Genomic DNA, 14,471 nt, shown 5'->3' with positions numbered 1-14,471 from the left:
AGGAGGAGAGAGAGAGAGGCTTCAGTCTGGTCCCCGATACGGGGGAACCACCGGTTTGTACGAGGGAGGATGGACGGAGGGTTTCTGAGCTGGCACATGGCAGGTATCAGGTGGATGGGGGACCTCTTTCCCGATGGGAAGTTTGCGACCCTAGAGGAGTTGGAGCGAAGGTTGGGCCTTCCCCCAGGGAACACCTTCAGATACATGCAAGTAAGGGCGTTTGTCAGGCGGCAGGTGGCGGAGTTTCCTCTGTTGCCGTCAAGGAGGGGTTCAGGACAGGGTGCTCTCGGGGACCTGGGTCGGTGAGGGGAGGATTTCAGCAATCTACCAAGTGATGCAGGAGGGGGAGGAGGCCTCGGTCGAAGAGCTGAAAGATAAGTGGAAGGAGGGGTTGGGAGAAGAGATCGATGAGAGGACGTGGGCGGATGCCCTGGGGAGGGTGAATTCCTCCTCCTACTGCGGGAGGCTTAGTTTAATTCAATTAAAAGGTACTGCATGGAGCGCACATGACTGAGACTAGGCTGAACCGGTTCTTTGGAAGAGAGGACAGATGTGTCAGGTGTTCAGGGAGCCCAGCAACACCCACATGTTTTGGTCATGCCCTGCGCTGGTGAGCTTTTGGAGGGGCGTCGCGGAGACGTTGTCAAGGGTGGTTGGTTCCAGGGTTGAGCCGGGCTGGAGGCTCGCAATTTTTGGGGTAGCCTGGAGTGCAGGAGGCGAAAGAGACCGGTATTCTGGCCGTTGCGCCCTGGTAGCCCGGCGCAGGATTCTACTGCAGTGGAAGGATGCGAGGCCCCCGGGCGTGCTATCCTAGATCAATGATATGGCGGGGTTTATCAAACTGGAGGGGGTCAAGTTTGCCCTGAGGGGTGCAAGGGTTCTTGCGGCGGTGGCAACCGTTTCTAGACTTTTTGGCGGAGCATTAGGGGGTGGTCAATTTCAGCAGCAACTGGGGGTTATGATTAGATCTGTTCCTGAAAGAATTTTGAACAGCAGTAATAGCTTTCAAAGCAAATAATGAAAGATAGCTTTATATATCCATATTTTATCTTGGAAGATTTCATTACAATGCACTCGAACACGAGTGACACAAAAGCTTAATTTGTAGTTAGGATCCATATTCAAACTCATGGGAATTTTAAAAGAAATGTCACACTATCATCTTTGACCAGAGCATTTATCAAACATTATGTCTACAATACTACACGACTGAATTCAATAACTCAAGGAAAGTAATGGATGTTTTGATCATATTCTCTGTCAAAACAAATTGGAGGGGAGAAAAGGACAAAAGCCCGTCGTTTCTGAACATATTAAACAAAAGGTTGTAATAATTTCATTAAAGAATGACTAGAGAAAGAGACACATATTAGTCTTCCAATCCAGTGATGTAAAGTCAGTTTTTGGTGGACTTGGGAATGGTAATGGAGCATGCAATCATACCTGCCTAATATTTTCAGTAAAAGGTCTAAGCAGTTTAAGATGTGGAGATGCCGGCATTGGACTGGGGTGAGCACAGTAAGAAGTCTTACAACACCAGGTTAAAGTCCAACATGTTTGTTTCAAACACTAGCTTTCGGAGCAGTGCTCCTTCCTCAGGTGGAAGGAGCACTGCTTCTTACTAAGCAGTTTAAGAACAGACCTTAACTGCATGGAATTAGTTTGGAAGGGGGGTGGGAACCAAAACAAAGGTGAATTAACTGAAGGGGAACTAGAGTAGGGCCAATAAAACTCAGAAGAAGGCAGGGTGTGGTTACTGATCAAAGAGGTGGACTGAAGTGCATTTGTTTCAATTCGAAAAGTGTAACAGGTAAAGCAGGTGAACATGGAGTTTGAATTAGTACTTGGAACTATGATGTTGTTGCCATATCAGAGACTTGGTTAAGGGAAGGTCAGGATTGGCAGCTTAACGTTCCAGGATACAGATGTTTCAGGTGGGATTAGAGGGGCGGGATAGAGGGGGATGTAAAAGGGTGGGGGAGTTGCACTACTGGTCAAGGAGACTATCACAGCTGTACTGCAGGACGACACCTCAGAGGGCTCATACAGCGAGGCAACATGGGTAGAGCTCAGGAATAGGAAGGTTATAGTCACAACGTTGGGGGTTTACTATAGTCCTCCCAACAGCTAGCAGGAGATAGAAGAACATATGTAGGCAGATTTTGGCAAGGTGTAAAAGTAACAGGGTTGTTGTGGGGGATTTTAACTTCCCCTATATTGACTGGGACTGACTTAGTGCTAGGGGTATGGATGGGGCAGAGTTTATAAGGAGGGCTTCTTGAAACAGTATGTAGATAGTCCAACTAGGTAAGGGGCCATACTGGACCTGCTATTAGGGAATGAGCCCGGCCAGGTGGTCGATTTTCAGTAGGGGAGCAGTGACCATAATTCCAACAATATTAAGCAGGAACTGAAGAATGTAGATTGGGAGCAGATGTTTGAGGGCCAATCGACATCTGGCATGTGGGAGACTTTCAAGTGTAAGTTGATCGCAATTCTGGACCTGCATGTTTTTGTAAGGATGAATAATAAGTAAGGCAAGTTTTGGGAATCTTGGATAACGAGAGATATTGTGAGCGTAGTCAAAAAGAAAAAGGAAGCATTTGTTAAGGCTAGGAGGCTGGGAGCACACAAAGCAATGTGGAATACAAGGAAAATAGAAAGAAACTTAAGGAGTCAGGAGGGCTAAAAGGGGTCACATAAGATCATTCGCCAGAAGGATTAAGGAAAATCCCACGGTGTTTTATACATATATAAAGCGCAAGAGGGTAGGCCCACTCAAGGAGAGAGGAGGGAATCTATGCGTGGATCCAGAGGAAATGGGCGAGGCATTAAATGAGTACTTTGCATCAGTATTCACCAAAGGGTAGGAATTGGTGGATAATGAGTCTGGGGAAGGGCACGTAGATAGGTTGGGTCATGTTGAGATCAAAAAGGTGGTATTTGGGGGGGGGGGGGGGGGGTCTTGAAAAACATTAAGGTAGGCAAGTCCCCAGGGCCTCATGAGATATACCACAAAATACTGAGAGAGGTAATGGAGGAAATTGCTGGGGCCTTGAGAGAAATGTTTGTATCCTCACTGGCTAAGGGGGATGTCCCAGAGGATTGGAGAACAGCCAATGCTGTTCCTTTGTTTAAGAAGGGTAGCAAGTGCCAGGGGTGATACATGAGGATCAGACAGGATTTGTCAAGGGACGGCAGCTCAACACGAATGTGCGGAGACTACTAAATGTTATTATGATGCCGGCAGTGGAGGGGGAGGCTGAGATAGTGGTGGCGCTGGATGCGGAGAAAGCATTTGATAGAGTTGAGTGGGGGTACCTGTGGGAGGTGCTGGAGCGGTTCGGATTCGGGGAGGGATTCATCAAATGGGTGAGGCTGCTCTACGCGGCTCCGATGGCGAGTGTAGTTACCAATGGAAGGAGATCGGAGTACTTTAGGCTCTACCGTGGGACCAGGCAGGGGTGCCCCCTGTCCCCCTTGCTCTTTGCACTGGCGATTGAAAGAGTGAGGTATTTGTAGTACACCCGGGTGATCAGGAGGAGGGAATTGGGAGACTCCCATTTAAGAGGGCAGTGAAGAGTTTCAGATACCTGGGGGTGCAGGTGGCCAGGAGTTGGGGGACTCTCCATAAGCTTAATTTTACCAGGCTGGTGGAGCAGATGGAAGAGGAATTTAAAAGGTGGGACATGGTGCCGCTATCGTTGGCGGGTAGAGTGCAGTCCGTCAAAATGACGGTTCTCCCGAGGTTCTTGTTCCTTTTTCAGTGTTTGCCCAGCTTTATCCCTAGGGCCTTTTTTAGAAGGGTGACTAGCAGCATCATGAGCTTTGTTTGGGCGCATGGGACCCCGAGGGTGAAGAGGGTCTTCTTGGAGCGGGGTAGAGATGGTGGGGGGCTGGCGTTACCCAATCTCTCGGGGTATTATTGGGCGGCCAATGTGTCGATGATGCGCAAGTGGGTAATGGAGGGGGAGGGGGCAGCATGGAAACGGATGGAGAGGGCGTCCTGTGGCGATACAAGCCTGGGGGCCCTGGTAATGGCGCCATGGTCGTTCCCTCCTACGAGGTATACCACGAGTCCGGTGGTGGCGGCTACCCTCAAGATTTGGGGGCAGTGGAGGCGACATAGGGGAGAAGTGGGGGGCTCGATGGAGGCTCCGTTAAGGGGGAACCATAGGTTCGTCCCGGGGAACACTGATGGGGGATTTCAGGGTTGGCACAGAGCGGGCATCAGACAGCTGAGGGACCTGTTTATTGATGGGAGGTTTGCGAGCCTGGGGGAGTTGGAGGAGAAATTTGGGCTCCCCCCGGGGAACATGTTCAGGTATCTGCAGGTAAAGGCATTTGCTAGGCGGCAGGTGGAGGGATTCCCTTCGCTTCCCGCGAGGGGGGTGAGCGACAGGGTGCTTTCGGGGGTCTGGGTCGGAGAGGGGAAGATATCTGATATCTACAAGGTTATGCAGGAGGCGGAGGAGGCGTCAGTAGAGGAGCTCAAAACGAAGTGGGAGGGGGAACTGGGGGAACAGATCGAAGACGGGACATGGGCTGATGCCCTGGAGAGGGTTAATTCTTCCTCCTCGTGTGCGCGGCTTAGCCTCATCCAATTCAAGGTGCTGCACCGGGCCCACATGACTGGGACGAGGATGAGTAGGTTCTTTGGGGGTGAAGACAGGTGTGTCAGGTGCTCGGGAAGTCCAGCGAACCATGCCCATATGTTCTGGGCATGCCCGGCACTGGAGGAGTTCTGGAAGGGGGTGGCGAGGACGGTGTCGAGGGTGGTGGGATCCAGGGTCAAGCCAGGATGGGGACTCGCGATTTTTGGGGTTGGGGTGGAGCCGGGAGTGCAGGAGGCAAAAGAGGCCTGTGTGCTGGCCTTTGCGTCCCTAGTAGCCCGGCGAAGGATCTTGCTACAATGGAAGGATGCGAGGCCCCCAAGCGTGGAGACCTGGATCAATGACATGGCGGGTTTCATTAAGCTAGAGAAGGTCAAATTCGCCCTGAGAGGGTCGGTACAAGGGTTCTTTAGGCGGTGGCAGCCTTTTCTCGACTTTCTGGCTCAACAATAGGGTACTGGGACAGTAGCAGCAGCAACCCGGGGAGGAAAAAGGGGAGGGGGCCGACAATGACTATGTTTGTTTATTTAATTTTAATATTTTTTAAAGTTCTTTTGTTGTTCATTAGGGTTGGGGGGGGTGGGGGGGATGTGATACATGCGCCGATACGGTCTGGGGGTGTCACAGTTATTATGGGTTATTTTGTTGCATTTCATTGTTTGTCATTATGTTTTATATTTTCTGTAAAAAATTCCAATAAAAATTATATTTAAAAAAAAAAAAGAAGGGTAGCAAGGATAATGCAGGTAATTACAGGCTGGTGAGCCTTACATTAGTGGTAGGGAAATTCTTGGAGGATTCTTCGAGACAAGATTTACTCCCATTTGGAAATAAGTGTACGTATTAGCGAGAGGCAACATGGTTTTGTGAATGGGAGGTCATGTCTCACTAAGTAGATCGAGTTTTTTGAGGAAGTGACAAAGATGACTGATGAGAGTAGGGCAGTGGATGTTGTCTACATGGACTTCAGTGGCCTTTGGCAAGGCCCCTCGTGGCAGACTGGTGCAGAAGGTGAAGTCGCACAGGATCAGAGGCGAGCTGGCAACATGGATACAGAACTGGCTCGGTCACAGAAGACAGAGGGTAGCAGTGGGAGTATGCGCTTCTGAATGGAGGGCTGTGACTCATCGCGCTCCTCAGGGATCAGTGCTGGGACCTTTGCTTAAATGATTTGGAGGAAAATGTAACTGGTTTGATTTGTAAGTTTCCGGACAACACAAAAGGTTGGTGGAATTGCAGATAGCAATGAGGACCGCCAGAGGATACAGATCAGTTGGCGACTTGGGAGGAGAGATGGCAGATGGAGACTAATCCAGACAAATGTGAGACAATGCATTTTGGAAGGTCTAATACAAATAGGAAATATACAGTAAATGGAAGAAGCCTTAAGAGTATTGATAGGCAGAGGGATCTGTGTGTACAGGTACACAAGCCACTGAAAGGTAGTCAAGAAGGCGTATGGCATGCTTGCCTTCATCAACTGGGAGTTTAAAAATTGACATGTTTTATAGAACTTTAGTTAGGCCGCACTTGGCATATGGTGCTCAATTCTGGTTGCCACACTATCAGAAGGGTGTGGAGGCTTTGGAGAGGATACAGACAAGATTTACCAGAATGTTGCCTGGTATGAAGAGCATTAGCTACGAGGAGAGGTTGGAGAAACTTGGTTTGTTCTCACTGGAACAATGGAGGTTGAGGGGCGGCCTGATAGAAGTCTACAAGATTATGAGGGACATGGACAGAGTGAATAGTCAGAAGCTTTTTCCCAGGGTGGAAGAGTAAATTATTGGGGGGCATAGGTTTAAGGTCTGAGGGGCAAGGTTTACAGAAAACATTCCAGAGGGAAAGAAAGTTTTTTTTTCCCCTGTAGAAATTTTTCTGAAGATGCAGAATTACATTTCACAATACTTTTTCATGTACTAATCAGTGACTCCTTTCCTTCCCTGATCTGGTCAATAATGGACCCTGCAATAAGCCTAATAGGCTCAACTTGAATGGGCAATAAATAATAGGGTTACCAGTGATGCCCACATTCAGAGAAATATTTTATTTGAATATAGATGTTTCAGTATTAAATGTTTCAAACCAATTCAAATCTTTTAGTGGTATGACATGCTCAAAACGCAAGACTTCAACTCCATTGCAGCATGAATTCAAAATAACTGTCTGAAGAGCACTCTGCAGTATTAAATCACCACCGTAATGAAGAATTACCCTTTAGATGCAAGATGTTTACCTCCAAGGCTAACAGCTGTCAAATAGGGTGTAATACCAACTCTGTAGCTTTCAATTGTAGTATTCAGATTTTTAAAACTTTATTTCCTATTTATAGTGCTCTGAAATGTTTGCACATACACATAGAACATAGAACAGTACAGCACAGGCCCTCGATGTTGTGCCGAGCAATGATCACCCTACTCAAGCCTAACGTATCCACCCTATCCCCGTAACCCAACAACCCCCTCCTTAACCTTAGTTTTTTTTTAGGACACTACGGGCAATTTAGCATGGCCAATCCACCTAACCCGCACATCTTTGGACTGTGGGAGGAAACCGGAGCACCCGGAGGAAACCCACGCACACACAGGGAGGACGTGCAGACTCCGCACAGACAGTGACCCAGCCTGGAATCGAACCTGGGACCCTGGAGCTGTGAAGCATTTATGCTAACCACCATGCTACCGTGCTGCCCCTCACCTTACCACTCAATTGCTATAAATCTAAGTTTCTGAAAAATGTTTAGCATTATAACACTCTCCAAACCAACAAAAAGCATATTCTTGATCTTACTTTTATCACCAGCATATATATCCTCAAAGGCAAATTCCATCTCCCTCTGTCGATCCTCTTTCACTTCTATACGTCTGAATGGTGGCTCAAACAATTGGGGTGGCATTTGAGCCACAGCCTGCCTTCTACGTGACAGATCAGCTTGCTGCATTTGTTCCAATTCTTTCACCAGTTTCTCTCTATCCTGGAAGTTGAAGTGAAAATATACTTTAAAATATATATTAGTACATTTCACTTTTTACTGTTTATCAAGGGTTATAGCAACAGCAACTTGAGGTGCACTAGTACCTTGCTAGTGCGTTAACCGAGTTTCCTTGACTGCAGTAAAAGTAGTCTCTACCATTGCACCCGAGCAGGCTTACAACAAATTGCTTTACCTGCACAGCACATATTTTAATATGGCCAAGCTAGGTCATGAATCAAAGAAAATTGGGAAATATGATATCAAACTAGGTTTTAAACTTATTAGAACCACACCATAAATACCAACATCCATACCAATGTGCCATGGCATTATAATACAGGTTTTTCAAATTAATATTGCGTTGTCATTCACTTGTTGAATATTTGCTCAGTTTATGGGTATTGCTTTTCGTACCTGTACCAAATGAACCATTTGGAGAGCATGACTACCTCGCAACCTAGCTTTCTCCAACTGCTCCCGCCTCTCAATTTCAGCTTCCTGTTGCAATTCCTCCAAATGCTTTGCTTCCTCTTCAGCAGTCAGCCGAGCACTAATCTATTGAAAGGGATAGCTTTTATAGATAAAAAGCAAACAGTGTACAGGAAATACGCAAAGATAACTGAGAAAGATCAAATTTTAGAACATCCAGTGGTAAATTATGACCCCTCATCTATTTAAAGATTTGGTCATTAGTATTATACATTCTATATTAAACAAATGGCTCAGTAACTTAGAAACATCATCCGTAAAGTTCCAAAGAAAATCTAATAACAACTTTCTACATTTATTAATTTTTACTGTCATATATATTTTCAAACTCCGATGAAAGCAAGTCGGTCACATTCATAGTTTAAATACATTTTTAAAACCGAAAAGAGTTTCTGAAGGCAAATTACTATTTACCTTCATGCTATTAAATCTTTGTGGTGTCCTGCACAGATGGAATTTGGCCCTTGGCAGATACTCAACAATTTGAGAAACCAGGAGAGTTCTGATTAGTCATTGTAACTATGCTACAAATTACATGAACAATCAATTTAAGATCATTTGAGCTCATAGTGTTGCTTACTAAGACAGAGATAGCTAGTTCTTGATTAATAAGGGGATCATGGGTTATGGGGAGAAGGCAGGAGAACGTTGATGAGAAACATCTCAGCCATGATTGAATGGCGGACCAGACCCGATGGGCCAAACAGCCTAACCCTGCTCCTGTGTCTTATGGTCTTACTTAAGCATAATAGAAACCGCAAATACGCTGGGCCCTGCCCTTTGCAAACAGAAAGAATATGTCCACGCATTATGCCTTTGTTCAACTGAACAAAAAGTGTGGGGGAACAGCCATTCCCTGGCTCATTCTTCAGTATCCCTGGCAATGTCATGACCAGAGTAGATTTATCTGGTTTGAATTTAAAAAGAAGCTTGGCAGTCAACTATCCCCTGATGCATTCTCCACAGCAACATCGCCACCAAAGTCCACTTGCCAACCAATTTGCACCCTCTTCTTATGCAGCATAAACTGATGTGCATTTTGAGATTTGGTATTTTTGCTACTGTTCTGGTGAGTGCAGGATGAAAAGCTTTGACAGCATGTCTTTTTTGTTTCAAGCAATACTCAAATCTTGTACCATCAAGCGCATGTTCGTTACTGTGTTCCCACCCAAAACTACTTTTCCAATCCTCAGTTACAATATCAAAGTCAAATGAATTTCAAAGAAAATCAAGAGAAACTTCCAGTTTTGGGTATCCTTTTTCCCACCATCAGGATCAGGTGTAGTTCTCAAGACGTGATAGTTACAAGAAAAACACATTGGTGAATTAGTAAATCATTGGAGGAGTCACATCGTATACATTAATGGGGTCTCAGGAATGCTGTACAGGCCAAGGTATACTGAAGAGAATGCAGAACTAGCAAGATTTAATGAGTACCAAAACCCTCACCCTTCACCTACCAGCACAAGGAAAAATAAACCAAAGAGACAGGACCACAGCTTCAGACAGGGAGGTTTCAGTATCACCCATTCAAAGGAAGAGGAAAGCTTGAAATGTAAAGAATTCAAAGCTAAGCTTGGATATACAGTATTTGCAAAGAGATTTAAGAATAGATGGCAACTGTCAAACAAATTAACCTACCATGCCATGTGGCTTCCAGGATGCAACAACCAAAGTGACTGCATAATTGGAACTGGCACCATGTAAAAGCAGTGCAAAGGAAAGAACTACCCAGTTGGATCGTGGTCAAGAGAAACAGGATACATAGCTAACTGTTAGTTATGCTTTATTTGGAGTGGGTGAATAGCAGCATCCTATACAAGACAGACAGTGTTAGTAACTGTATGCCCAAGGATCCTTAAGACTATTAGTTATCCATGTTCTAAACAAGTACTTGGCCATGATCTGTAATTCAGCCTCAATCTATTTTGATTAGCAAGCGGAATACTCATGGCATTAGACAACAAATTTGCTCTTTCGTCAAAATAATATTCATCTAACATCCCTGTCTCTATTATAAAATACATTAATTAGTTGAGTTTCCACCGACATCATCTGGAATTATTCTCATTGTCACTATTGCATGCCTCAAATATTAACTGGAAAAACGGACTAGAGGAAGAATGAATTAAGGAAAGCCACCAGGGAGCACAGTGGTTAGCACTGCTGTCTCAACTCCAGGGACTCGGGTTCAATTCCGGCCTCAGGTGACTGTGGAGTTTGCACTTACTCCCAGTGTCTGTGTGGGTTTCCTCTGGGTGTTCCGGTTTCCTCCCACAGTCCAAAGATGTGCAGATTGGCCATGCTAAATTGTTCCTTATTGCCCAATAGGCTAGGTGGAGTTACTGGGTTACTGGACAGGGTGTTGGTTTGGGTAGGGTGATCTTTCGTTGGATTGGTGCAGCCCAATGGGCCGAAAGGTCCCCTGCACTGTAAATTCTATGATTTTGGAAACAATTCAGGTTTTGTAAATAGTTACTGCAGAACATTACTTTAGATGCACAAGTCAAGAGTGTCACCCCTCCCTGTGCAGCTGGATCCTCTACTTCCTCACTAACAGACCACAATCTGTCAGGATAGGTAACAGCATCTCCTCCACAACTGCCCTCAACAAAATGCTCAGTCCTCTACTGTACACCCTATATACACACATGACTATGTGGCAAGATTTAACTCCAATTCAATCTATAAGTTCACATATAAGACTGGTGGGCCGTACTCAAACAATGATGAATCAGACTACAGAAGGTTGTACGGTGTACCAAAAACAACCTCTCTCTTAAATGTCGGCAAGGCCAAGGAACTGATCATAGACTTCAGGAAGCGTAGCACGACACACACCACCATCTACATCAATGGCTCTGTAGTGGAGATGGTCAATAGCTTTAAGTTCCTAGGGGTAACCATCACCAACAGTCTGTCCTGGTCCCCTCACGTTGAAGCAACAGTCAAGAAAGCCCATCAACGTCTCTACTTCCGAGGGAAGCTAAAGAAATTCGCCATGTCTGCATCGACTCTCACAAACTTCTAGAGGTGTGCCACAGAGAGCATCCTATCCGGCTGCATCACAACTTGGTATGCCATTTGCTCGGCTCAAGATCGCAAGAAACTGTAGTGTGGTGAACTCAGCCCAACGCATCACAAAAGCTCGCCACCCTCTTATTGGTTCGGTCTACACCTCCCGCTGCCTTAGGAAGGCAGACAGCATCATCAGAGACCCCTTCCACCCAGGCTTTGCCCTCTTTCAGACCCTTCCATCAGGCAGAAGATAAAGAAGTCTGAAGACCCACACATAGAGACACAGGAACAGCTTCTTCCCCACAGTTACTAGACTCATCAACGACTCTGCCTTGGATGGATCGGTTCCCTGTAAGAACACTTTTCACGATGTCCTATGCTGCTCTTGCTCATATATTTGCATTTTTTGGCCTTTGTTCTGCACTGTAACCAATCGCTAGACTTCAGTACATGTGACAATAAATCAATCAGAACGGCAGACAGTGAAGTGTTGCTACAAAAGGCAGAGTATTGGGGACTTTTCGGGCTACAAGCTCAACGTGGGGAAAAGTGAGCTGTTTGCGCTGCACCTGGGGGACCAGGAGAGGGAGATAGGAGAGCTCCCATTGAAGAGGGTGGAGAGGAGTTTTAGATATCTTGGGGTCCAGATAGCTAGGAGCTGGGGAGCCCTGCACAGGCTAAACTTTTCGAGGCTGGTGGAACAGGTGGAGGAGGAGTTCAGGAGGTGGGACGCGCTGCCACTCTCTTTGGCGGGCAGGGTCCAGTCGGTTAAGATGACGGTGCTCCCGAGGTTTTAGTTTCTTTTCCAGTGCCTCCCCATATTGATTCTGAAGGCTATTTTCAAGAGGGTGAATAAGAGTGTTCTGGGGTTCGTGTGGGCGCAGAAGACCCCGAGAGTTAGGAGGGTATTCCTGGAGCGAAGAAGGGAGGCAGGCAGTTTGGCGCTGCCCAACCTGTGTGGGTATTACTGGGCTGCGAATGTGGCAATGATTTGCAGGTGGGTGATGGAGGGGGAGGGTGCCACGTGGAAGAGGTTGGAGGTGGCGTCCTGTGTGGGTACGAGTTTGGAGGCATTGGTGACGGCCCCGCTTCCACTCCCCCCGGCAAGATATTCCATGAGTCCGGTAGTGGTGGCGTCCCTCAAAATTTGGGGCCAGTGGAGGCGGCACAGGGGGAAGTGAAGGCCTCAGTGTGGGCCCCGATACGGGGTAATCACCGGTTTGCACCAGGGAGAATGGATGGTGGGTTTCTGAGTTGGCATAGGGCAGGCATCAGGCGGATGGGGGACCTTTTCCTCAACGGGAAGTTTGCGACTTTAGAGGAGTTGGAGGGGAAGTGAGGCCTCCCCCCTGGGAATGCTTTCAGGTATATGCAGATTAGGGCGTTTGTTAAGCAGCAGGTGGCGGAGTTCCCGCTGCTGCCGCCTAGGGGGGTGCAGGATAGGGTGCTCTCGGGGACGTGGGTTGGTGAGGGGAGGATCTCGGCGATTTATCAGATGATGCAGGAGGAGGAGGAGGCCTCGGTGGTGGAGCTGAAATAGAAGTGGGAGGAGGAGCTAGGGGAAGAGATTGACGATGGGACGTGGGCGGATGCCCTGGGAAGGGTGAACTCGTCCTCTTCTTGCGCACGGCTCAGCTTAATTCAGCTGAAGGTGCTGCATAGGGCGCACATGACTGGGGGCCAGGATGAGCCGGTTCTTTGGGAGAGGACAGGTGCGGGAGGTGTTCGGGAGGCCCGGCGAACCACACCCACATGTTTTGGGCATGTCCGTTGTTGGAGGGGTTTTGGAAGGGGGTGGCAGGGACTTTGTCCAGGGTGGTCGGTTCCAGGGTGGAGCCGGGCTGGGGGCTCGCCATCTTTGGGGTAGCATCGGAGCCGGGAGTGCAGGAGGCGAGAGAGGCCGGTACCCTGGCCTTTGCGTCTCTAGTAGCCTGGCGTAGGATTCTCTTACAGTGGAGGGACGCGAAGCCCCCCCGAGCCCGGAGGCCTGGATCAATGACATGGCCGGGCTCATCAGGCTGGAAAAGGTTAAGTTTGCCCTGAGGGGGTCGGTACAAGGGTTCTTCTGGTGGTGGCAGCCTTTTCTCGATTTCCTGGCGGTGGGGTAGAGGGTGGTCAGTCTCAGCAGCGGGGGGGGGGGGGGGGGGGGGGGGGGGTTGGGGTTTGTTTTTGCGACGAGGTGTTTGCTAGAATGGGAACATAATTGGCAATGAAGCTCGATAAATACCTGTAAGATATGACATTTTCCTTTGAAAAATAAGAGATCACATATTACTTGGAAAATACAAATCTAAATGGAGTGGAAGAACAAAGTAATTTAGAAGTCCAGATATACCAATTATTTAAAAATTGCAGCACAAGTCATTAGGCCATAAGAAGTGAGCCCCAAATAGGCAGAGGAAATGCTTCAAGGACAACTTCTTCAAAAGCCTCCTTGGAAAAAGTGCAACATCTCGGAATCCCTGGACCAAAACCACCGTGAAGTGGAGGAAAACAAATTGGGAAGAAGCTGAACACAGAGTTTCAGCACCAAGAGCCAATTGAAGCCAAGTGTCGACAGCCTAAGGAGCGCGCAGCAACCCGGGCATGTGACACACCAGCTCCTCGAAACATTGTCTGCCCCACCCTGACAGAGACTGTAGATTGCGTATTGAATTCCTCAGTCACCAGAGAACTAATTTTTAGTGCGGAAGCAAGTCACCCTTGACCTACGAGGTACAGCCGACGAAACAAAAGCAAACAAAGCACCAGGGTTTACAATGCTATCCCTCTAGAAGTAAATAAGTTTTCCAAAACATATCAAACCTTGGTTAAAGCACACTTGGGAGTATTGCGTATTTCTCAACACTTTATAAATGCATTGCAGAGGTGTAAAAGAGTTAAAGGATGGTACTACGAACGTAAAGTTATACCCATCAGGAAAAGATGAATATGCTAGGTTTCATTTCTCTTAAAAAGAGGTGGTTCAATGGTGATCTTACAGAGATCTTTAAAATAATGAAAGGTTTTGACAGCGTTGACAGGAGTGTTTTCAATCGTATGTAAAAATTCATAAACCTTTTAATTGCATTGAAATCAATCAAGTACCTGATTCGAGTTAATTTCTCTGTCCACATAAGGCTCAGACAGATGGTAGTGTGTCACAGAGAAGCTATCAACATCATACATCTTCACGGCTGGATATTCTCGAACTTCAAGATCCTACAATTTTTTTTAAAAAGTTATAAAATTGTTCCCAGACAGCAATGAGATGTAAATGCATTCAGATTATGTTTTTAAATCTTAAAATCATAGAATTTACATTCCAGGAATCCATTCGGCCCATCAAGTCTGCCACGACCGCCGGAAAGAGCACCCCATTCATTTGGTTATCCCTT

At 46.9% G+C, this 14,471-nt stretch overlaps 1 protein-coding gene across 1 annotated transcript in view; it reads right to left on the bottom strand.

Annotated features, from left to right (window-relative positions):
* cep295 (centrosomal protein 295) overlaps positions 1-14,471 on the bottom strand; it is a 172,235-nt gene that overhangs the window by 104,860 nt on the left and 52,904 nt on the right. Inside the window, exons 7-9 of the mRNA XM_038817947.1 lie at positions 14,182-14,295; positions 8,002-8,142; positions 7,404-7,587 (exon numbers count right to left, since the gene is read on the bottom strand). Coding sequence (XP_038673875.1) covers positions 7,404-7,587; positions 8,002-8,142; positions 14,182-14,295 — 439 coding nt within the window. The remainder of the gene's footprint in view (positions 1-7,403; positions 7,588-8,001; positions 8,143-14,181; positions 14,296-14,471) is intronic.

Source organism: Scyliorhinus canicula, chromosome 14 (genome assembly GCF_902713615.1).
Source record: "Scyliorhinus canicula chromosome 14, sScyCan1.1, whole genome shotgun sequence".
Classification (NCBI taxonomy): Eukaryota; Metazoa; Chordata; class Chondrichthyes; order Carcharhiniformes; family Scyliorhinidae; genus Scyliorhinus; species Scyliorhinus canicula.
The sequence above is the reverse complement of the archived record's forward strand: the minus strand, read 5'-3'. Positions and strand labels throughout refer to the sequence as shown.